We start from the raw sequence: 23585 nt of genomic DNA, 5'->3' as shown, positions 1-23585 counted from the left end.
TTGGTAGGAGCAGGGACCGAGCAACGGGAGCTCACCCCGTCGCCGGGATTCGAACCGCCGACCTTCTGATTGGCATGCCCTAGGCTCAGTGGTTTACACCACAGCGCCACCTGCATAAATAATTGCACAAGGCAAACACACATACATAAGTATATAAACCACATGTCTAGAGCAGTGCAGGAGAGCAATCCAAAAGCCATCTTGGCTCTCCGAAAGACCCCACGGAGGCAGAAAGCCATCCAGGGAAGTTCCTGAAGGGATTCCTCTCCTAGATCGAGGGACTGCCTTGGCCTTAATGGTTGTGGTTTGCCCATTGCAAATGTTTTGTGTAAACTGTGGCTGGAACTAGGCGAAACTTGCTTAATCCTCAGGAATATTACCCCTTGGCCTGCCTGAGCCACAGGAACCTGGTGTGTAATGTGATTTCTGACTCTCCAGGCCAAAATACCAAAGCCAACTGTTATAAGAAAAAAACTGCTCCTTTTCCCCTGACGGGGTACCCAAGACCCTATATAGAGTCCTTATGTAGGTTCTGTATCGGTAAGAGAAAATAACAAATCCATATTCTCTCTTTGGCCTCTGTTAAACACAATTGAAAGTTGATACCAGTGACTGGGGTGATAAGACAATGGGTTAAGGTCAGAAATATGAAATTGGGGAAAAACAAGAGAGGAACAAGTAGGAACCAGTAAAAAAAATATTTCTCCCGACCAGCCAGAACATGGGAAGTCCCCTCAAAAATTTTAATTTGGAATGTATAATTGTCTTTATTATTTGTATTATGCTGTGGCAAGATTTGATAGAGTTGACCTGAATTGCCTTCCTTGGCTTCTTCCACTTGGCTGCGTCTCCAGCGGCAGATGTCGATCCATTTTGTTGCACAAAAGCCGATCCATTTTGCAACGCCAGACTGTCCAAGCCAGTGCCGGATTTATGTACATACGTAAAGCTAAACAAGCTCTAGCTTAGGGCCCCGCTTTCTTGGGGCCCCCCAAAAAATTTAAAGGAAAAAAAAACCTGGATGTACATTTCCAAAATATAAGATAAAAAACAAATAAATTAAAACCTACTTACAGCAACAGTGTTTTGTGTTGCGTAGGTGCCTATTTTGTTATGTGCAAATGGCTTGAGATACCTATTAGGTCCATCAATTACCATATAGCATATATTCAACACAAAAAAAGCGACAATTTGTAGTTGACAAAGGAGAGCCAGACATATAAAGGTCCCCATTGTTAAATATGTAAAGAGTTTTCAAATATGTCAGAAGGAAAATAAGAAAAGTTCATCATGCCAGATTTAAAGTGTTCATAAGTGAAGTAGCCAAGGAAATAAATTTAAAAAGAAAAAAAAAATCAAATTCAGCTATAACAATTAGTTGTTTAACAATACAATTAGAAAAGTTTGCTCTCTATCTGTGAATTTGGCCCCACAATCTTCTTTTGGATCTTGAAGAGTAAATCAGTTATTGAATTAGTGGTTTCCATACTTCGTTGAAGGTTCCTTGCCAATAGTCATCAGTGGAAAAGCATGAATTCATCAGAAATACATTAATTCTGGTCATTTTGAAAATCAGCCGATGTTCACTGGCTACAAGATTCATTAGATAGGAAGAGAGGGGAACCAGCGCTAGCACAGTGGTTTAATCGTTGGTGGTGGTGCTCTTGTGTGCAGATGCTGCTGCAATTCCTCCTGTTGTGAGAAATAGCAATGGTTCGTTAATTCAAGGCTACATGCCCTGCTATCTGCAGGCTCAGGGAAGAAAGGAGAACGACTCAAAGGAGCAACAGAGACATAAGCAGAGCCTTTCAATATGCAAGCCCCAGTTGAACACACAAACACGGCCAGGCTAAAGGTGCAGCAGACCACCAGGAGAAGCCAATTCCCAAAATTCTTTGTGCACCCTTCATGCTCATCCAGGGCTGTCTTACCCATGGGTGCTAGGGGTGCAGGGGTGCTAGCGGTGCTAGGGGTGCAGTCCGGGGAAGAGCTCGCCCGCCGGTCGGAGCGCTACAGGGCAGCTCTGCGCCACGAGTTCGGGGGCGACCAAGCCAGCGAGACGCTGAGGCAGCTGGCCGGCTCTGTCCTTCTGCGTGCCTGGGACTGGGCAACCGGGCAGAGGGGGGCGACTGGCAGATCTTTGTACTCCGGCGCCGCATATGCTCAGTCTCACACAGGACTGGTCATCTTGCATGACCTCAAGGACGTGCTTTACAACCGAGGGTGAGTGCTGAAGCACTGATATGAAACGGCAGGGGTCTTCTTCGTTCCTTTAGCCACCCCAGTTGCCAGTCAACCATGCCATTCTAGTATAGCTAAGCCCAGGCCCACCCTGAGGAACCTTACTTGGTGTGTGGTGAGGGTGGCTTACCTGGGCAAAATCCCTCTTCTAAGGAAAGGTCGTCCACAGCTATGTCACTGTGGACGTCTTCGCCCCGCATACCTTCGAGGATTATCTAGGGAGAAGCAGCATCTTCAGTCAGGATCCTAGCCAGGTGAGGCTCCCGTGCTGCTGGTTACACCTGCAGATGCATCACCTGACCGTGTCCCCCTTACCTGCACGTTTTCTCCATGAGCCACACTGACTTCACCTCTGTGCCACTGGTCCCCTTTGTTCCCGGTTTGACTCCAGAGCAGCACAGGCGCGGCGCCACCAGAGATGACTAAAATGCGCAGTGCCATTGTTTGAGCTGCCCCATACATGTGGTACCAGAAGCGGAGGCAGTGGGGCCTGGAGGAGTCACAGATGGGGCTGACCAGTTGTGTGGTGTCCCCTGTGTTGGTAGCACTGCCGTCCAGGTAGATAAAATGGCCCTCTGAAAAAGAAATCCACATGTGAAAGAGACAGACACCTACATGGTCTGATGGCTGGGGGGTCGGCAGCTGCTATGCCACCCGTGGGTCTTACACAGAGCAGCAGAAAACAGGCCACACAGTGACCTCATCTAAAGGTAAAGGTAAAGGGACCCCTGACCATTAGGTCCAGTCGTGGCCGACTCTGGGGTTGCGGCGCTCATCTCGCTTTATTGCCGAGGGAGCCGGTGTACAGCTTCCGGGTCATGTGGCCAGCATGACTAAGCCGCTTCTGGCGAACCAGAGCAGCACACGGAAACACCGTTTACCTCCCCGCCGGAGCGGTACCTATTTATCTACTTGCACTTTGCTGTGCCTTCGAACTGCTAGGTTGACAGGAGCAGGGACTGAGCAACAGGAGCTCACCCCATCACGGGGATTCGAACCATCGACCTTCTGATCGGCAAGCCCTAGGCTCTGTGGTTTAACCCACAGCACCACCAGCAGCTGGTAGGTTGCTATTATTACAAGGAGAGCACGATTCCAGCTTCCCCTTTTGCATCTGCAATCCCTGGCGGAAGCCTCTGGAATGTCTAAGACTGGTGGGCTCATGAGGGCACAAGGGGTTTTTATCTGTCCTGCTCCCCCAGTGGGGATGCCCTCATTCCTCCTCACCTCCTGAAGTGTGGTCTTGGGTTGGTCCAGTGTTTAACGAGGGCGTTGGGCCTTTGTGCCGCGTCCAGTTAAAGGCGTTGGAGGCCAGCTGTTTCCAGGAGCAGAAGTCCACATCAAAAGAGCAAGAGAAGTTGCATCGAATGGAGGAAGCTGACAGAGCAAGAAGGAGAAAGGTGGATGAGTACATCTTTAGCCTGATGTAGAAGACACTCCCCTAAACCTCTTTACGTTCCCCGTTCATGCTCAGGCTGGTGTGCAGCTGGTCTTGCATCATCTCAGGCTTACGCTTCACAACCCAGGGTGAGATTTACAATACTAATAAAGTGCTGACGTAAAAAGCCAGGGATGTTTCTCTCCCCTTCCTCCTGCCATCCATGGCCACAAAAATAGCCCACACTAGTCTAATAATAATAAGGTCCATGAATAACAACACCATAGAAGTCCCGGGCCCTAAGGAAGTCAGACTATCCTCCGCCAGGGCCAGGGCCTTCTCAGTGGTGGCTCCGACCTGGTAGAATGCTCGGTCCCAGGAGACCAGGGCCCTGCAGGATTTCACTTCCTTCCGCAGGGCCTGTAAAACAGAGCTATTCTGCCTGGCTTTCAATCTGAACTTAGCCTGATCTTTTATTCCCCTTCCCTCCTCCTCTCCTTTTTATGAAGATTCCCCGCTCTGAGACCCCACAGCTAATTCTCCCCTGGTCTCCGCACTGGCCCAAATAGGACTAATTTAGCCAACTAGCCCTGGTGATCATGTAGTGTTTATTGGATGGATTTCCCCCCTAAATTGATTTTAGAATTCTGAATTTATTGTTATTCACGTTTTATACTGTATTCTAAGCTGTTTTTTGTTGCATCAATTAAGTGTTTCAGATTTGTTTTTCTGAACCGGGAAGGGCGGGGTAGAAATAAAAATTTATTTATTTAATTTATTTACATTATTTAATAAGGTACAGCCAAACTGGAACAGACTGGGGAGTCTCACCTGGGCAATCTTCCGCTTCTATCGAGAGGTCATCCACAGCCACGACACTCTGGGAGTTTTCCCCCCACACCCCTTCCAGGAGTATCTAGGAAGAAGAAGCATCTCTAGTCAGTTTCAGGAGTGGACCAAGACTCAGCTGCTGCTGGTCACACCTGTGGTTGCATTACCTGCAAACCTCTTCCCTGAGGTACACTGACTTCACCTCTGTGCCACTGGTCGCCTTTGTTCCCAGTCTGAGACCAGATCAACTTAGGTGTTCCACTATCAGAGACCACATAAATGCGCAGCGCCATTTTTGGGGATGTGCCATACATGTGATACCAGAAGAAGAGGCATTGTGGTTTGGTGGGGCTGCACTTTGAGCTGACCAGGTGTGCCACCTCTTGCGAGTTGGTTTGGTTACCTTCCAGGTAGATGTAGTAGCCCTCTGAGAAAGAGAAGCACATAGGAATGTGAGGAATCCTTACATTACCTGATCCCTGGTGAGCAGGGAGCTGCAGTGCCTTAGGACTTCTGAAGTGGTGGCACTTGATCACCACAGAAAACAGGTAATAGTAAAGGTAAAGGACCCCTGGACGGTTGTCCAGTCAAAGGAGACTATGGGGTTTTGGCGCTCATCTCGCTTTCAGGCAGAGGCAGATGGTGTTTGTCCGCAGACAGCTTTCTGGGTCATGTGGCCAGCAGGACTAAAACACTTCTGGCATAACGGGACACTGTGACGGAAACCAGAGCCCATGGAAATGCTGTTTACCTTCCTGCCACAGCAGTACCTATTTATCTACTTGCACTGGTGTGCTTTCGAAGTGCTAGGTTGGCAGGAGCTGGGACAGAGCAACAGGAGCTCACTCCATTGTGTGGATTTGAACTGCGAACCTTCTGATCAGCAAGCCCTGTGGTTTGGACCACAGAGCCACCCGTGTCCCAGGCAATTGTGTCTCAACTGGCAGGTTACCACCAGCGATTGGAGGAGAAAGTTTGAGCTTCCACTGCTGCATCTGCAATCCTTGGTGGAAGGCGCTGGGGTGCCTGAGGCTGGGTGGCCCCTGGATTTCATGGGGAGTGTGAGTGTCTCCTATCTGCCCGTCTTCCCTGCCCTGGAGATATTGATCTCTCCCTTACCTCCAGAGGTGTGGTCAGAAGATGGGCCTGTGCCAGGTGAGGCTGTTGGGCCTTTGTGCCGCACCCAGTCAAAGGTGTCAAAAATTGATTGTGTCCAGGAGCAGAGGCCCCCATCAAAGGAGCAGGAGAACTTGCACTGAACAGGAAACTCTGGAAAAAAACAAGAGGAGAAAGGTTGATGGGCCTCCCTGGAAATGTCAGTCCAGCAGGACCGAGTGTGCGTGCGTCCAGCTTCTGTATGCAGATGCCCATACTAGAAGTCACCCTTCTTGGAACTGAATGGGCACTACCAATCCCTTGGTTTGTTGTGGGCCACAGCAGCCAAAGTACACATAAGAGGAGCAAGAGAAATCAGAGTGAGAATGGGAAAGGTAGACATGCAGAAGGCCCATTCCAGAGGCCCACAAGGGACAAGAGCCGCACGCAGTGGGCCCCATGCAGTCTCTGTGTTGCTCTTCCTGCAACTGGGTGGCCACTGCAGATCCATTGTCACAAGAGGGTCACGGAAAGCCCAGAACGCGAGGAGGGAAGGGCAGTCTGGTCCCTGCATCATCAACAATGCGTTTGGAGAAGAACGTCTAAGGATGAGTAAGAGCTTTTGCTTTTCATGTGATGGGCTTATCTTAACAGATGTTTCACCATCTCACCAATCTTCAGTGAAGAGAAATACTGAAAAGGATGTGTTAAGATGGACCAACCATGTTCCAGTGGTACCTCGGGTTACATACACTTCAGGTTACATATGCTTCAGGTTACAGACTCCGCTAACCCAGAAATAGTACCTTGGCTTAAGAACTTTGCTTCAGGATGAGAACAGAAATTGCACGATGGTGGCGCAGTGGCAGCAGGAGGCCCCATTAGCTAAAGTGGTGCTTCAGGTTAAGAACAGTTTCAGGTTAAGAATGGACGTCCAGAACAAATTAAGTTCATAACCGGAGGTACTACTGTATAAGCAAAAGCTCTCATTGATTATTGCAATGTTCTCTAGACCCACAGTTAAGGAAATAACATATCTAATACTTTGGGAACTGGGCGAATCCAAGGTCAGCGGAGGAAAGATTCATAACCTGAAATGTAGGCTTTGGTACCTTCTCCCATTGTCCTAGAGGCCCCCCGCTTCCCCCAATGCAGCCGATTACCACTGTTGACCCTGCGCTCCTTCTGTGGACTTCCAGGGCAATGTCTTCAAAAAATGCAGAATGCAGCAGGAGAAGATTTCAGTGTGGAAGACCATCTCCAAAACCACTCCTGATGCTCCCCAGTGCTCTACACTCCCCTTAACAAGCAACACTAGAATCCAGGTGTGTATCCAGAGGAAACATTGGAAAATGAAGCAGAGAACGGAAAGGCCAGCAAAAGCCACACAGGAAAATCAAGGGGATCTTTATGCCAGGGAAGCTCACCTGTGGCTGGAGGGGCTGTGCTGGTGGTGGTGGCGGGGAGAGGTGTGAGAGCTGCTGGTGTCAGTCCTATGTGGAGAATTGGGAATGGAAAATGTGTCAAACCAAAATGGTTAGTTTCCAAAGGGATTGATGCCAGTTATGCAGGAGACTCCAGGAGAAGCCGGTGCCTGAAGCCTCCTTCTGGGTTCCAGACATGCAGCCTTCTGCCTGGCTGATCTTCCGAGACCAGGGACCCCTTGCTGGGACTGAAGAGGAGGCATGTTTGGCGGATTGAGCCTGTGACACAACCCAAGGTGGGCTCTGAAGAACTGACAATTAACATCACCAGCAGGATTTGTTAATGTATCTATTGTTGAACCTCAAAGTAACCTACTGTGGAAAACCGATTAGACAAATATCAGCATATAAACATGAAACATGTATTGTAACAGCTTGGATGTTTCTCTCTCATGCACACAGAGCACAGCACTGCCAAAAAAACAAGCTATACCGGGAATATTCAGAGCTCTGCTGATGCTCTGCTCTTCCATCTAGACACAGCATGGATCTTACCTGGGCAATCTCCCTCTTCCAGGGAGAAGTCATCCACAGCCACGCCACTGTGGACGTCTTCCCCCGGCTCGCCTTCCACGACTATCTAGGGAGAAAAGGCATCTCCCATCAGCTTCATGGCCAGACAAGGCCACAGCTGCAAGGGGCATCCCCTGCTAGGGTCTCCGTTACCTGTGCTCTCTTCCCTTGAGGCATGTTGACTTCGCCTCTGTGCCACTGGTCCCCTTTGTTCCCAGACGGTGACCAGATCAGCTCACGGGATCCGCCCTCAAAGGCCAAATAGACTCGCAGGGCATTTCTTTGGGCCGCACTGCGCATGAGGTACCAGAAAGAGAAGCAGTGGGGCCTGGTGAAGGTGTAGAAAGGACTGGCCAGGCGTGTTGCATCCCCTTCTTTGGCAGGATGGCCTTGCAGGTAGATGAAATAGCCCTCTGGGGGGGAAGAACCACACATGTAAGGGAGATCCTGTGCAGCAGGAGCAGCACCTTCTATTGGCAGTTTGCCACCAGGGCATTTAGAAGGAGGTGCCAAGTGCAGGACCCCTTGACATAAGGCCTTTGGAGGAATGGCTGGCTGCCCCATTTCATTGAGAGCTCCAGGTGCCAGTCCAGGCCAGAGTGGTCTCCTGGAAGGCTTCTGGACATGGCGATAGTTTCTGCCTCACCTCGTGTGGTGTGGCTGGAGGACGGTCCGGTATCTGCTGTGTGTGTCGGACCTTTCTGCCACGTCCAGTTAAAACCGTTGGAGGCCATTTGTCTCCAGGAGCAGAAGTCCATGTCAAAGGAACAAGACAAATCAGGGTGAAGGGAAGGCTCTGGCAAAGGAAGGAGAAAGGCTGGTGTGGATGTTTGGAGGGGCGCGTCGTCCACTATGGCAATTTGGGACAGGAAGACTCCATGGTCAGTGGGGCTGCAGTTCATTACCAGAAATACACAATTGGTTTCCTTCTCCCCCTGTCCCCATCCCCCAGACCACAGCTAAGGAACACGATCCAACTGTATGCCAGTGCTAATGCTGTCCTGGGCTTCCAGAGTAGAATCATAGAATCATAGAATCATAGAATCATAGAATCATAGAATGATAGAATCATAGAATCATAGAATCATAGAATCATAGAATCATAGAAGAGTTGGAAGAGACGACAAGGGCCATCGAGTCCAACCCCCTGCCAAGCAGGAAACACTGCCTGCCAGCAACACTCGCAGAGCAAATTCACGGGCATCTCGACTCATGAAAACTCACGTGTGGTAGGAGGGGCTGGTCTGATTGTGGCGCTGGCGGAGGAGCTGCGATGTGAGGTTACTGCCGATGTTTCTGTAATAAAGAGAGCAGGAACTAATCATTTCATCTTAGCGTGCGTCCCATGCTGTCTGGGGCAGGAGGTGTGTGGACCGAAAGCAGCCAGACATAAAGAATGCTTTTGTACACACAAAGTGGCTCAAGGTACTGAGACTGGAATTCAGTGTTTTGGGTCCACTTTTGTTGCTCACCAGTCCCCTGTGGTTGTTTTCCCAATCTAATATCCAGATGGAAACTCAGAAAAGGAAGCAGAAAACTGAAATGTCAGCAACATTCTTGACCCTGGAGAACTCACCTGTGGTTAGAGGCACTGAGCTGATCATGGTGGCAGTTTCTCTCCATCACCCATCAATCACCCATCTCCTATCAATCACCCATCTCCATAACCCTCTTTATTCTCACCTGGGATCAGTGTGGCTGGTCTGCTGGTGGTGGCCGGGGTGGATGTTGCTGGTGTCAGTCCTACGTGGAGAATTGGGAATGGAAAATGTGTCAAACCAAAATGGTTAGTTTCCAAAGGGATTGATGCCAGTTATGCAGGAGACTCCAGGAGAAGCCGGTGCCTGAAGCCTCCTTCTGGGTTCCAGACATGCAGCCTTCTGCCTGGCTGATCTTCCGAGACAAGGGACCCCTTGCTGGGACTGAAGAGGAGGCATGTTGTTGGAGAAAATAAAAGAACTAGAGAAGAAGTTAAGATTAAACCCGAAGTCACAGCCGATCTTGAGAGAAATCAAACTCCATCAAGCACAATATTCCAAACTGATAAATCAGGAAATAGAGTGGAAGATTAAATTAATGAAACAAAAAACTTTTGAATCGGCAAATAAATGTGGGAAACTGCTAGATTGGCAGTTGAAGAAGAGACAAAAATTAAATACAGTTACAAATTTGGAAATTGAAGGAAGAAACATTCAGAATCCCACGGAGATCAGAAAGTGTTTCCAGAAATACTTCAAAAAATTATATACTCAAGGGCCGCAGGACGAGGTTGAGATTAAACATTTTTTGGAGAAAAATGGACTTAAAAAACTGTCACAAGAAAATAGATCACTCCTGAACAGTAAAATAACACGCCAAGAGATTGAAAAAGCCATTCAGAACATGAAATTGGGCAAATCTCCAGGGCCAGATGGGCTAACCTCCAAGTATTATAAGACATTAAAAGACTACTTGATACAACCACTGATGGAGGTTAGCAATGAAATTATGGAGGGGAGGAGGGCGCCGGAATCGTGGAAGGAAGCATTTATCACATTGATACCTAAATCGGATTCTGAAAAGACACAACTCAAGAACTACCGTCCCATCTCCCTTTTAAATGTGGATTACAAAATATTTGCAGATGTTCTGGCAAGTAGACTTAAAAAAGTTTTAAATGAAGTAATTCACAAAGACCAGGCAGGCTTTCTCCCAGGTAGACACATGTTTGCTAATACAAGGAACATTATTGACATCTTGGAACTTTTGCAAACAGACATAAATACAAAAGCAGCGCCAATCTTCATAGATGCGGAGAAGGCCTTTGATAATATCTCTTGGAAATTTATGAAGGGAAACTTAAAAGAAATGGGAGTGGGTCGGGGTTTTGAGAATGGGATTGAGGCAATATATTCAGAACAAAAGGCTAAATTGATAGTAAACAATGTGGTTACAGAAAAGTTTAAAATTTAAAAAGGAACACGACAAGGCTGCCCGATTTCCCCTTTGCTATTTATATCGGTTCTGGAGGTGCTCTTGAATATGATTAGAGGGGACCGGTTGGTGGAAGGGATTCAGGTCGGAGCGAAACAATATAAACTTAAAGCTTTCGCAGATGACCTAGTTCTGACCCTGCAGGAGCCAGAATCTAGTACAAAAAGAGTATTACAATTGATTCAAGATTTTGGTCGGGTGGCGGGATTCAAACTAAATAAACAGAAAACTAAGGTGCTGGGAAAAAATCTGACAGATACAGAGTCGGAACGGTTTCAGAGAGAAACAGAACTAACTGTGGTTAAAAAAGTAAAGTACCTAGGGGTAAATATAACAGCAAAGAATCTGAGTCTATTTAAGGATAACTATGAAAAATGTTGGTCTGAAATTAAGAGAGACTTGGATAGTTGGACAAAATTGAAGCTCTCTTTGTTAGGCCGAATTGCTGCTGTTAAGATGAATGTATTGCCAAAGATGTTGTTTTTGTTCCAAACATTGCAGATTGTGGACAAGACGGAGTGCTTCCGGAAGTGGCAGAGAGATATATCTAAATTTGTCTGGCAGGGCAAAAAGCCCAGAATTAAGTTTAAGATACTAACTGATGCGAAAGAAAGAGGGGGCTTTGCCCTGCCAGACTTAAAGCTGTACTATGAAGCCGCAGCTTTCTGCTGGCTAAAAGACTGGCTACTTCTCGAAGACACTGATGTACTGGACTTGGAAGGTTTTAACAATGCTTTTGGTTGGCATGCATACTTATGGTACGATAAGGTTAAGATCAATAAGGTCTTTAAGAACCATATTGTCAGGAAAGCAGTATTTAATGTCTGGACAAAATACAAAGACTTATTGGAAAACAAAACTCCGAGGTGGCTTTCACCTCTGGAAGCTAAGGCCCGAAAAAGACCCAATATGGAGGCCAAATGGCCAAAATATTGGGAAATATTAGAAAAAGATGGAGACAATTGGAAATTGCAGAGTTTGGAGAAAATGAAGGATAAAGTGCGAGACTGGTTACATTACGCTCAGATTAAAGAAGTCTTCAAAAATGATAAAAAGGTAGGGTTCCAGGTGGAGAAATCGAAGTTGGAAACAGAATTGTTAGAACCAAAGACTAAGGTATTATCAAGAATGTATAACCTGCTGTTAAAATGGAATACACAAGACGAAATGGTTAAATCGGTTATGATAAAGTGGGCTCAGGACATTGGGCATAATATTATGTTTGAGGACTGGGAAAGGTTGTGGACCACTGGGCTGAACTTCACTGCATGTAATGCTCTGAAGGAAAATGTAATGAAAATGATATATAGATGGTACATGACCCCAGTTAAACTTGCCAAAATATACCATTTGTCTGATAATAAATGTTGGAAATGTAAAGAATATGAAGGAACATTCTTTCACCTCTGGTGGACCTGCCCTAAAGTGAAGGCCTTCTGGGAAATGATATATAATGAGTTGAAAAAGGTATTTAAGTATACCTTCACTAAGAAACCAGAGGCCTTCCTTCTGGGTATTGTCGGCCAGAAGGTGCTAAAGAAGGACCGAACATTTTTTATGTATGCAACAACGGCAGCAAGGATACTCATCGCTAAGAGCTGGAAAACTCAAGATCTACCCACACTGGAAGAGTGGCAGATGCAGCTGATGGACTATATGCAACTGGCCGAGATGACTGGTAGAATCCGAGACCTGGGAGAAGAGAGGGTTGAAGAAGACTGGAAGAAATTGAAGATTTATTTACAAAAATATTGTAATTTGGTTGAATGTTAAGAAGGATGCTAGATCATAAATAATTGCCCACCACTGAATTAGATCTGAATTTGACGATAAGTGAGATTAAGGAAAATATAAATTTTTTGGAGAACTGCTAGATTTTATTTAAATGAGCGGAGATAAGATTGCAAACAAGTGGGTAATTTGCTTGGAAAATTTTTTTGTAACGATGTAAGTGGGAGCGGGAGACGTGAGGGAGTCCAAAGAAGTGACGAAATTATGTTATGATATAAGTAATGTTGTTTATTATTTATGCATTTGTATTCAAAAAACTTTAATAAATATATATTAAAAAAAAAATATGAAGAGGAGGCATGTTTGGCGGATTGAGCCTGTGACACAACCCAAGGTGGGCTCTGAAGAACTGACAATTAACATCACCAGCAGGATTTGTTAATGTATCTATTGTTGAACCTCAAAGTAACCTACTGTGAAAAACCGATTAGACAAATATCAGCATATAAACATGAAACATGTATTGTAACAGCTTGGATGTTTCTCTCTCATGCACACAGAGCACAGCACTGCCAAAAAAACAAGCTATACCGGGAATATTCAGAGCTCTGCTGATGCTCTGCTCTTCCATCTAGACACAGCATGGATCTTACCTGGGCAATCTCCCTCTTCCAGGGAGAAGTCATCCACAGCCACACCACTGTGGACGTCTTCCCCCGGCTCGCCTTCCACGACTATCTAGGGAGAAAAGGCATCTCCCATCAGCTTCATGGCCAGACAAGGCCACAGCTGCAAGGGGCATCCCCTGCTAGGGTCTCCGTTACCTGTGCTCTCTTCCCTTGAGGCATGTTGACTTCGCCTCTGTGCCACTGGTCCCCTTTGTTCCCAGACGGTGACCAGATCAGCTCACGGGATCCGCCCTCAAAGGCCAAATAGACTCGCAGGGCATTTCTTTGGGCCGCACCGCGCATGAGGTACCAGAAAGAGAAGCAGTGGGGCCTGGTGAAGGTGTAGAAAGGACTGGCCAGGCGTGTTGCATCCCCTTCTTTGGCAGGATGGCCTTGCAGGTAGATGAAATAGCCCTCTGGGGGGGGGGGGGGAAGAACCACACATGTAAGGGAGATCCTGTGCAGCAGGAGCAGCACCTTCTATTGGCAGTTTGCCACCAGGGCATGTAGAAGGAGGTGCCAAGTGCAGGACCCCTTGATATAAGGCCTTTGGAGGAATGGCTGGCTGCCCCATTTCATTGAGAGCTCCAGGTGCCAGTCCAGGCCAAAGTGGTCTCCTGGAAGGCTTCTGGACATGGCGATAGTTTGATCTTCCTCACCTCCTGTGGTGTGGTTGGAGGATGGTCCAGTATCTGCTGTGTGTGTCGGACCTTTGTGCCACGTCCAGTTAAAACCGTTGGAGGCCATTTGTCTCCAGGAGCAGAAGTCCATGTCAAAGGAACAAGACAAATCAGGGTGAAGGGAAGGCTCTGGCAAAGGAAGGAGAAAGGCTGGTGTGGATGTTTGGAGGGGCGCGTCGTCCACTATGGCCATTTGGGACAGGAGGACTCCATGGTCAGTGGGGCTGCAGTTCATTACCAGAAATACACAATTGGTTTCCTTCTCCCCCTGTCCCCATCCCCCAGACCACAGCTGAGGAACACGATCCAACTGTATGCCAGTGCTAATGCTGTCCTGGGCTTCCAGAGTAGAATGATAGAATGATAGAATGATAGAATGATAGAATGATAGAATGATAGAATGATAGAATGATAGAATGATAGAATGATAGAATGATAGAATCATAGAATCATAGAATCATAGAATCATAGAATCATAGAATCATAGAATCATAGAATCATAGAAGAGTTGGAAGAGACCACAAGGGCCATCGAGTCCAACCCCCTGCCAAGCAGGAAACACTGCCTGCCAGCAACACTCGCGGAGCAAATTCACGGGCATCTCGACTCATGAAAACTCACGTGTGGTAGGAGGGGCTGGTCTGATTGTGGCGCTGGCGGAGGAGCTGCGATGTGAGGTTACTGCCGATGTTTCTGCAATAAAGAGAGCAGGAACTAATCGTTTCATCATAGCGTGCGTCCCATGCTGTCTGGGGCAGGAGGTGTGTGGACCGAAAGCAGCCAGACATAAAGAATGCTTTTGTACACACAAAGTGGCTCAAGGTACTGAGACTGGAATTCAGTGTTTTGGGTCCACTTTTGTTGCTCACCAGTCCCCTGTGATTGTTTTCCCAATCTAATATCCAGATGGAAACTCAGAAAAGGAAGCAGAAAACTGAAATGTCAGCAACAGTCTTGACCCTGGAGAACTCACCTGTGGTTAGAGGCACTGAGCTGATCATGGTGGCAGTTTCTCTCCATCACCCATCAATCACCCATCTCCTATCAACCACCCATCTCCATAACCCTCTTTATTCTCACCTGGGATCAGTGTGGCTGGTCTGCTGGTGGTGGCCGGGGTGGATGTTGCTGGTGTCAGTCCTATGTGGAGAATTGGGAATGGAAAATGTGTCAAACCAAAATGGTTAGTTTCCAAAGGGATTGATATGCCAGTTATGCAGGAGACTCCAGGAGAAGCCGGTGCCTGAAGCCTCCTTCTGGGTTCCAGACATGCAGCCTTCTGCCTGGCTGATCTTCCGAGACCAGGGACCCCTTGCTGGGACTGAAGAGGAGGCATGTTTGGCGGATTGAGCCTGTGACACAACCCAAGGTGGGCTTTGAAGAACTGACAATTAACATCACCAGCAGGATTTGTTAATGTATCTATTGTTGAACGTCAAAGTAACCTACTGTGGAAAACCGATTAGACAAATATTAGCATATAAACATGAAACATGTATTGTAACAGCTTGGATGTTTCTCTCTCATGCACACAGAGCACAGCACTGCCAAAAAAACAAGCTATACCGGGAATATTTAGAGCTCTGCTGATGCTCTGCTCTTCCATCTAGACACAGCATGGATCTTACCTGGGCAATCTCCCTCTTCCAGGGAGAAGTCATCCACAGCCACACCACTGTGGACGTCTTCCCCCGGCTCGCCTTCCACGACTATCTAGGGAGAAAAGGCATCTCCCATCAGCTTCATGGCCAGACAAGGCCACAGCTGCAAGGGGCATCCCCTGCTAGGGTCTCCGTTACCTGTGCTCTCTTCCCTTGAGGCATGTTGACTTCGCCTCTGTGCCACTGGTCCCCTTTGTTCCCAGACGGTGACCAGATCAGCTCACGGGATCCGCCCTCAAAGGCCAAATAGACTCGCAGGGCATTTCTTTGGGCCGCACCGCGCATGAGGTACCAGAAAGAGAAGCAGTGGGGCCTGGTGAAGGTGTAGAAAGGACTGGCCAGGCGTGTTGCATCCCCTTCTTTGGCAGGATGGCCTTGCAGGTAGATGAAATAGCCCTCTGTGGGGGGGGGGGGGAGAACCACACATGTAAGGGAGATCCTGTGCAGCAGGAGCAGCACCTTCTATTGGCAGTTTGCCACCAGGGCATGTAGAAGGAGGTGCCAAGTGCAGGACCCCTTGATATAAGGCCTTTGGAGGAATGGCTGGCTGCCCCATTTCATTGAGAGCTCCAGGTGCCAGTCCAGGCCAAAGTGGTCTCCTGGAAGGCTTCTGGACATGGCGATAGTTTCTTCCTCACCTCCTGTGGTGTGGTTGGAGGACGGTCCGGTATCTGCTGTGTGTGTCGGACCTTTGTGCCACGTCCAGTTAAAACCATTGGAGGCCATTTGTCTCCAGGAGCAGAAGTCCATGTCAAAGGAACAAGACAAATCAGGGTGAAGGGAAGGCTCTGGCAAAGGAAGGAGAAAGGCTGGTGTGGATGTTTGGAGGGGCGCGTCGTCCACTATGGCCATTTGGGACAGGAGGACTCCATGGTCAGTGGGGCTGCAGTTCATTACCAGAAATACACAATTGGTTTCCTTCTCCCCCTGTCCCCATCCCCCAGACCACAGCTGAGGAACACGATCCAACTGTATGCCAGTGCTAATGCTGTCCTGGGCTTCCAGAGTAGAATCATAGAATGATAGAATGATAGAATGATAGAATGATAGAATGATAGAATGATAGAATGATAGAATGATAGAATCATAGAATGATAGAATGATAGAATGATAGAATCATAGAATCATAGAATCATAGAATCATAGAATCATAGAATCATAGAATCATAGAAGAGTTGGAAGAGACCACAAGGGCCATCGAGTCCAACCCCCTGCCAAGCAGGAAACACTGCCTGCCAGCAACACTCGCGGAGCAAATTCACGGGCATCTCGACTCATGAAAACTCACGTGTGGTAGGAGGGGCTGGTCTGATTGTGGTGCTGGCGGAGGAGCTGCGATGTGAGGTTACTGCCGATGTTTCTGCAATAAAGAGAGCAGGAACTAATCGTTTCATCTTAGCGTGCGTCCCATGCTGTCTGGGGCAGGAGGTGTGTGGACCGAAAGCAGCCAGACATAAAGAATGCTTTTGTACACACAAAGTGGCTCAAGGTACTGAGACTGGAATTCAGTGTTTTGGGTCCACTTTTGTTGCTCACCAGTCCCCTGTGATTGTTTTCCCAATCTAATATCCAGATGGAAACTCAGAAAAGGAAACAGAAAACTGAAATGTCAGCAACAGTCTTGACCCTGGAGAACTCACCTGTGGTTAGAGGCACTGAGCTGATCATGGTGGCAGTTTCTCTCCATCACCCATCAATCACCCATCTCCTATCAATCACCCATCTCCATAACCCTCTTTATTCTCACCTGGGATCAGTGTGGCTGGTCTGCTGGTGGTGGCCGGGGTGGATGTTGCTGGTGTCAGTCCTATGTGGAGAATTGGGAATGGAAAATGTGTCAAACCAAAATGGTTAGTTTCCAAAGGGATTGATATGCCAGTTATGCAGGAGACTCCAGGAGAAGCCGGTGCCTGAAGCCTCCTTCTGGGTTCCAGACATGCAGCCTTCTGCCTGGCTGATCTTCCGAGACCAGGGACCCCTTGCTGGGACTGAAGAGGAGGCATGTTTGGCGGATTGAGCCTGTGACACAACCCAAGGTGGGCTTTGAAGAACTGACAATTAACATCACCAGCAGGATTTGTTAATGTATCTATTGTTGAACGTCAAAGTAACCTACTGTGGAAAACCGATTAGACAAATATTAGCATATAAACATGAAACATGTATTGTAACAGCTTGGATGTTTCTCTCTCATGCACACAGAGCACAGCACTGCCAAAAAAACAAGCTATACCGGGAATATTTAGAGCTCTGCTGATGCTCTGCTCTTCCATCTAGACACAGCATGGATCTTACCTGGGCAATCTCCCTCTTCCAGGGAGAAGTCATCCACAGCCACGCCACTGTGGACGTCTTCCCCCGGCTCGCCTTCCACGACTATCTAGGGAGAAAAGGCATCTCCCATCAGCTTCATGGCCAGACAAGGCCACAGCTGCAAGGGGCATCCCCTGCTAGGGTCTCCGTTACCTGTGCTCTCTTCCCTTGAGGCATGTTGACTTCGCCTCTGTGCCACTGGTCCCCTTTGTTCCCAGGCTGTGACCAAATCAGCTCACGGGATCCGCCCTCAAAGGCCAAATAGACTCGCAGGGCATTTCTTTGGGCCGCACCGCGCATGAGGTACCAGAAAGAGAAGCAGTGGGGCCTGGTGAAGGTGTAGAAAGGACTGGCCAGGCGTGTTGCATCCCCTTCTTTGGCAGGATGGCCTTGCAGGTAGATGAAATAGCCCTCTGTGGGGGGGGGGGGGAGAACCACACATGTAAGGGAGATCCTGTGCAGCAGGAGCAGCACCTTCTATTGGCAGTTTTCCACCAGGGCATGTAGAAAGGAGGTGCCAAGTGCAGGACCCCTTGATATAAGGCCTTTGGAGGAATGGCTGGCTGCCCCATTTCATTGAGAGCTCCAGGTGCCAGTCCAGGCCAAAGTGGTCTCCTGGAAGGCTTCTGGACATGGCGATAGTTTGATCTTCCTCACCTCCTGTGGTGTGGTTGGAGGATGGTCCAGTATCTGCTGTGTGTGTCGGACCTTTGTGCCACGTCCAGTTAAAACCGTTGGAGGCCATTTGTCTCCAGGAGCAGAAGTCCATGTCAAAGGAACAAGACAAATCAGGGTGAAGGGAAGGCTCTGGCAAAGGAAGGAGAAAGGCTGGTGTGGATGTTTGGAGGGGCGCGTCGTCCACTATGGCAATTTGGGACAGGAGGACTCCATGGTCAGTGGGGCTGCAGTTCATTACCAGAAATACACAATTGGTTTCCTTCTCCCCCTGTCCCCATCCCCCAGACCACAGCTGAGGAACACGATCCAACTGTATGCCAGTGCTAATGCTGTCCTGGGCTTCCAGAGTAGAATCATAGAATCATAGAAGAGTTGGAAGAGACCACAAGGGCCATCGAGTCCAACCCCCTGCCAAGCAGGAAACACCATCAGAGCACTCCTGACATATGGTTGTCAAGCCTCTGCTTCAAGACCTCCAAAGAAGGAGACTCCACCACACTCCTTGGCAGCAAATTCCACTGTCGAACAGCTCTCACTGTCAGGAAGTTCTTCCTAATGTTAACACCTGCCAAAATGCAGAGTTCAGAAGGCGAAGAATTCAATGCCGAAGTCTAGCTCCGAGTCCACTCCTAATGCTCCCCTTAGCAAGCCGTACTTGAATCCAATCTAGTATCCAGAGGAAATCTCAGAAAAAGTATCAGAGAACTGAAATTGTGGTGATCTTGACTCTCGAAAACTCACCTGTGGTAGGAGGGGCTGTTCTGATCGTGGTGTTAGAGGTGCGAAATGAGGTGGTTGACAATGTTTCTGCAATGATGAGAAACAGAATAGATTCTTTAATGCAACCATATCTCCCATGCTATCTGGAGCAGAAAAGAGAAGCCCCAAAAGCAGCCACAGAGTGGCTTCCAGAATGGTTTCCATAGAAAGTCTCAATGTTAAGATACTTAGTTTAGGGTGGAATTCAGCGCTGTGATGCGATGCACGTTCCACCTGGGAAAGCGCTGCAATTTGCTGGATGAAAGAATCTCCCCTTTCCTTTTCCCATGTTGTCCTCTAGGGGTTCTGCTGACCACCACAACCCCTGCCAACATCAGGGGGCACACAGGGTGTCTGGTGGGCACAGGAGGGACATTCCCATTGCACAAACTTAAGTGTTCCCTCATGGATTCTGCTGACTGGTCTCCTGACGTGAACATCAGTGGTAGATTGCAAACCACAGAGATTGTTCCCACTTTGGTGAGGAAGCCATTGAGCCAAGAGGGTGAAAGAAAAAGCCAATTAAGTGATACATCTTTGTGTTGGTTAATTGCCTGCCTTTCCAACAATTAATCAGTACAGTTTGCACTTTACCAAAACCTCAGATGAGACGGAAGGAGTTCTTAAGGTGGCCCACCATGTTAGAAAATGAAGCAGAGAACCAAAATGCCAGCAACACTCGCGGAGCAAATCCATGGGCATCTCAACTCATGTAAACTCACGTGTGGTAGGAGGAGCTGGTCTGATTGTGGTGATGGCGGAGGAGCTGCGATGTGAGGTTGCTGCCGATGTTTCTGCAATAACGAGAGCAGGAACTAATCGTTTCATCTTAGCTTGCGTCCCATGCTGTCTGGGGCAGGAGGTGTGTGGAATGAAAGCAGCCAGACATAAAGAATGCTTTTGTGCACACAAAGTGGCTCAAGGTACTGAGACTGGAATTCAGTGTTTTGGGTCCACTTTTGTTGCTCACCAGTCCCCTGTGATTGTTTTCCCAATCTAATATCCAGATGGAAACTCAGAAAAGGAAGCAGAAAACTGAAATGTCAGCAACATTCTTGACCCTGGAGAACTCACCTGTGGTTGGAGGCACTAAGCTCATCATGGTGGCAGTTTCTCTCCATCACCCATCAATCACCCATCTCCTATCAATCACCCATCTCCATAACCCTCTTTATTCTCACCTGGGATCAGTGTGGCTGGTCTGCTGGTGGTGGCCGGGGTGGATGTTGCTGGTGTATGTCCTACGATGAGAAATTGCATTTGTTCCTTAAGAATAAATCTCAGGTTAGTCTGGGGTTCAGGGGGAAAGGTCCTTACTAAAAGTGCCCAAAGAGAGACACACACTGCACATAGGCAGACACAAAACACTTCGTTTCCAAATGTGTAAGGGCTCAGGATGTAGGACCCTCTGGGAGCAGCCAGTGACCAAAGCCTGGTGGGTCTTTCATCATTTGGGGACCTTAAAGGGACCAAGGAGGAGATGGGGAGGGCAGCAACTTTGGGAGATAGACCAGGGTAGGCTCTGGTGAAATGACATCAGCAGCCGCATTTATTATGATCGGTATTTTTTTATTGCCAATATAGCCTCCCAAGCAGTTGACAAATATAAAAAATCTGTTCTATAAACATTAAAAAGGTAAAGGTAAAGGACCCCTGACAGTTAAGTCCAGTCGCAGATGACTCTGGGGTTGTGGTGCTCATCTCGCTCTATAGGCCGAGGGAGCCAGTTTGTCCGCAGACAGTTTTATCCGGGTTGTGTGGCCGGGTCGTAAGCCACTTCTGGTAAAACCAGAGCAACACACGGAAATGCCATTTACCTTCCTGCCGGAGCAGTACCTATTTATCTACCTGCGCTTTGACGTGCTTTCAAACTGCTAGGTTGGCAGGAGCAGGGACCAAGCAACGGGAGCTCACTCTGTTGCGGAGATTCGAACTGCCGACCTTCTGATTGGCAAGCTCAAGAGGCTCAGTGGTTTAGACCACAGCGCCACCCATGTCCCCTCTATAAACATTGTTGTTGTTGAGTTGTTTAGTGGTGTCCGACTCTTCGTGACCCCCTGGACCAGAGCACGCCAGGCCCTCCTGTCTTCCACTGCCTCCCGCAGTTTAGTCAAACTCATGCTGGTAGCTTCGAGAACACTGTCCCACCATCTCATCCTCTGTCGTCCCCTTCTCCTTGTGCCCTCCATCTTCCCCAACATCAGGGTCTTTTCCAGGGAGTCTTCTCTTCTCATGAGGTGGCCAAAGTATTGGAGCCTCAGCTTCAGGATCTGTCCTTCCAGTGAGCACTCAGGGCTGATTTCCTTCAGAATGGAGAGGTTTGATCTTCTTGCAGTCCATGGGACTCTCAAGAGTCTCCTCCAGCACCAGAATTCAAAAACACCAATTCTTCAGCAATCAGCCTTCTTTATGGCCCAGCTCTCACTTCTTTATAAACATTAAACACCCAAAATTTAAAAGCCAAGTTTGTTTCTCTCTCTCTCACACACACAAATACTGCAGGGTCATTAAAAACAAAAAAACCCACTTCAGCAAAACTGAATGTTCCATTGACGCTCTCCCCACTCCCATCCAGAAGCAGCCCCACTGAGAAGCTTTGGTTGTGGGGTGGGGTGGGATCTTACTTGGACAATACCCCTCTTCCATGGAGATGTCATCCACAGCCACATCACTGCGGAAGTCTTCCCCTCGCCTGCCTTCCAGGACTATCTAGGGAAAAAGGGAATCTCTGGTCAGTTCATGGCCAGCCAAGGCTCAGGTGCTGCTGGCCACACCTGCCGATGCCTCACCTGCGAGGGTTTCTGTTACCTGTATTTCTTCCCTGGGAGACACGCTGACTTCCGCTCTGTGCCAATGGTTGCCTTTGTTCCCAGTTCGGGTCCAGATCAGCTGAGGTGACGCACCTTTAAACACCACATAAACTCGCAGAGCCATTGCTTCTGCCGCGCCATACATGTGGTACCAGAAGGAGAGACAGCGAGGGCTGCGGGAAGTGCAGGTGGGGCTGGCCAGGTGGGTTGCATCTCCTGGGCTGACAGCATTTCCTTGCAGGTAAATGAAATAGCCCCCTGAAAAAGAGAGCCCCGCGTGAAATAGACAGGTCCCGAATTGTCTGGCGACCTCAATGCCACCTTTGGGCAAATTTTGGTCAAGAATTGCTGGCTCATTGGGTGAGGTCCAGATTTTGCCATTCCAATTTCAAACGGGAAAATTCCTGTGCATGGTGAAGGCGACTGCCTCAGAGAACTATGGAGTGGAACGGAAGCAAATTTTGGTCAAGAATTGCTGGCTCGTGGTTTTAAAAGACCTTTGGGCCACTGGCAGGAATGATGCTCTAGTCCAGGGGTTGCCAGGGGTGGCCAACTCCCAAGAGACTACGATCTACTTACGGAATTAAAAACTGGCAGTGATGGGTTCAGGGCAAAGTTGCTGAGCTGCCAGAAGGCCCTCAGCACTGGACCTCAGTGTCCGGGTAGAACGATGGGGGTGGAGACGCTCCTTCAGATATACTGGAGCCTGAGGTTTTGGGGGAAATTCAATTACTGTTTTACAAGCTGCAATAGAGAGCATGAAATCACTGCAGGACTCCGAGTATATTTCAGATTTTGAGCTTCTTTTTGGGAGGAGGAAAGCCCCATTGGGGGGGGGATTTTGGGGGAGGAAGAGGAACAGCCACTCACCAACAGGTTGCTGGGGAAACAAGCAGCCTCAATGAGTGAACTCCATCTTCTGTTCTGCAGATCGTGAAACAATGGCGGGCAGGGCGAGGGGGCAGGGCCAGATTCTATTTTGCAAACGCTAAGGAAAGGGACCCAGGGATCGACCGTGATCGACCAAAACCTCCCAGGGATCTACCAGTAGATCGTGATCAACCTGTTGGACATTCCTGCTCTAGTGCAGCAGGGAATTTCACCCTCGTCTGGCAGTTTGCCAGCACTGTATGTTGAATAAGGTGCCCAGATTCCAGGGCTGCCGCTGCTGCAATCTAAGAAGTCTAAGCAACAACAATAATAATAATAATAATATTGATACTCTGCCCATCTGCCTCCGTTGTCCCAGCCTCTCTGGGTGGCTTCCAACATAATAATAACACAGCAAACTTCAAGCATCGAAAACATTCTGCCTCCAGCTGTCTTTGAGGGCCTCTCACATTTCTTTTAGAGTGTCAGGAGACAGTGGCCCTCTGGAAGGCTTCCTGCAGTGGCGACGGTCTGCCCCTCACCTCCTGAAGTGTGGTCATAGGGCGGCCCAGTGTCTGCTGAGGATGTGGGGCCTTTGTGCCGCTTCCAGTCAAATGCGTCTGAGGGCAGCTGTCTCCAGGAGCAGAAGTCCACGTCAAAGGAGCAAGAGAAATCGCAGTGAGCCCAGGGGTCTGAAGAAGAAGAAGAAGAAGAAGAAGAAGAAGAAGAAGAAGAGCAGCAGCTTGGATTTGATATCCCGCTTTATCACTTCCCGAAGGAGTCTCAAAGCGGCTAACATTCTCCTTTCCCTTCCTCCCCCACAACTAACACTCTGTGAGGTGAGTGGGGCTGAGAGACTTCACAGAAGTGCGACTGGCCCAAGGTCACCCAGCAGCTGCA

At 48.4% G+C, this 23585-nt stretch overlaps 2 protein-coding genes across 2 annotated transcripts in view; both read right to left on the bottom strand.

Moving 5' to 3' along the window:
• Positions 1–1240: 1240 nt before the first annotated feature.
• Positions 1241–7771, bottom strand: LOC307216222 (MAM and LDL-receptor class A domain-containing protein 1-like). Its single transcript, XM_079976204.1, has 10 exons — positions 7696–7771; positions 7525–7609; positions 6973–7038; positions 5570–5719; positions 4618–4877; positions 4451–4535; positions 3469–3618; positions 2557–2816; positions 2372–2456; positions 1241–1692 (listed from the first exon to the last, which is right to left on the bottom strand). Exons 1-10 carry the CDS (start codon positions 7717–7719, stop codon positions 1643–1645), a joined length of 1215 nt encoding a protein of 404 aa, XP_079832330.1. The 5' UTR covers positions 7720–7771; the 3' UTR covers positions 1241–1642.
• A 1422-nt stretch (positions 7772–9193) lies between these two features.
• Positions 9194–23585, bottom strand: part of LOC307217468 (MAM and LDL-receptor class A domain-containing protein 1-like) — a gene marked incomplete at its 3' end in the record, with an annotated part of 32107 nt that continues 17715 nt past the window's right edge. Inside the window, exons 9-28 of the mRNA XM_079978634.1 lie at positions 23228–23377; positions 21814–22073; positions 21630–21714; positions 20187–20246; positions 19728–19799; positions 18988–19053; positions 18226–18375; positions 17722–17981; positions 17551–17635; positions 17003–17062; positions 16544–16615; positions 15894–16043; positions 15394–15653; positions 15223–15307; positions 14675–14734; positions 14216–14287; positions 13574–13723; positions 13071–13330; positions 12900–12984; positions 9194–9285 (exon numbers count right to left, since the gene is read on the bottom strand). Of these exons, the coding sequence (XP_079834760.1) occupies positions 9194–9285; positions 12900–12984; positions 13071–13330; positions 13574–13723; positions 14216–14287; positions 14675–14734; positions 15223–15307; positions 15394–15653; positions 15894–16043; positions 16544–16615; positions 17003–17062; positions 17551–17635; positions 17722–17981; positions 18226–18375; positions 18988–19053; positions 19728–19799; positions 20187–20246; positions 21630–21714; positions 21814–22073; positions 23228–23377 (2534 nt within the window). The remainder of the gene's footprint in view (positions 9286–12899; positions 12985–13070; positions 13331–13573; positions 13724–14215; positions 14288–14674; positions 14735–15222; positions 15308–15393; positions 15654–15893; positions 16044–16543; positions 16616–17002; positions 17063–17550; positions 17636–17721; positions 17982–18225; positions 18376–18987; positions 19054–19727; positions 19800–20186; positions 20247–21629; positions 21715–21813; positions 22074–23227; positions 23378–23585) is intronic.

Source organism: Podarcis cretensis (assembly GCF_951804945.1).
Source record: "Podarcis cretensis genome assembly, chromosome: 5".
Classification (NCBI taxonomy): domain Eukaryota; kingdom Metazoa; phylum Chordata; class Lepidosauria; order Squamata; family Lacertidae; genus Podarcis; species Podarcis cretensis.
Note: the sequence above shows the minus strand (reverse complement) of the source record. Positions and strands in the feature narration are given on the sequence as shown.

Excerpts from the sequence above, each read along its gene's own strand:
- LOC307216222 (XM_079976204.1), bottom strand. The coding sequence starts at position 7,719 with ATGCCTCAAGGGAAGAGAGCACAG. Across the intron at positions 4,536-4,617 it reads CTCAGGGAAGAGGTTTGCAG|ATACTCCTGGAAGGGGTGTG; the intron begins GTAATGCAACCA and ends TCTTCTTCCTAG. Across the intron at positions 2,817-3,468 it reads CCAAGACCACACTTCAGGAG|AGGGCCATTTTATCTACCTG; the intron begins GTGAGGAGGAAT and ends TTTCTTTTTCAG.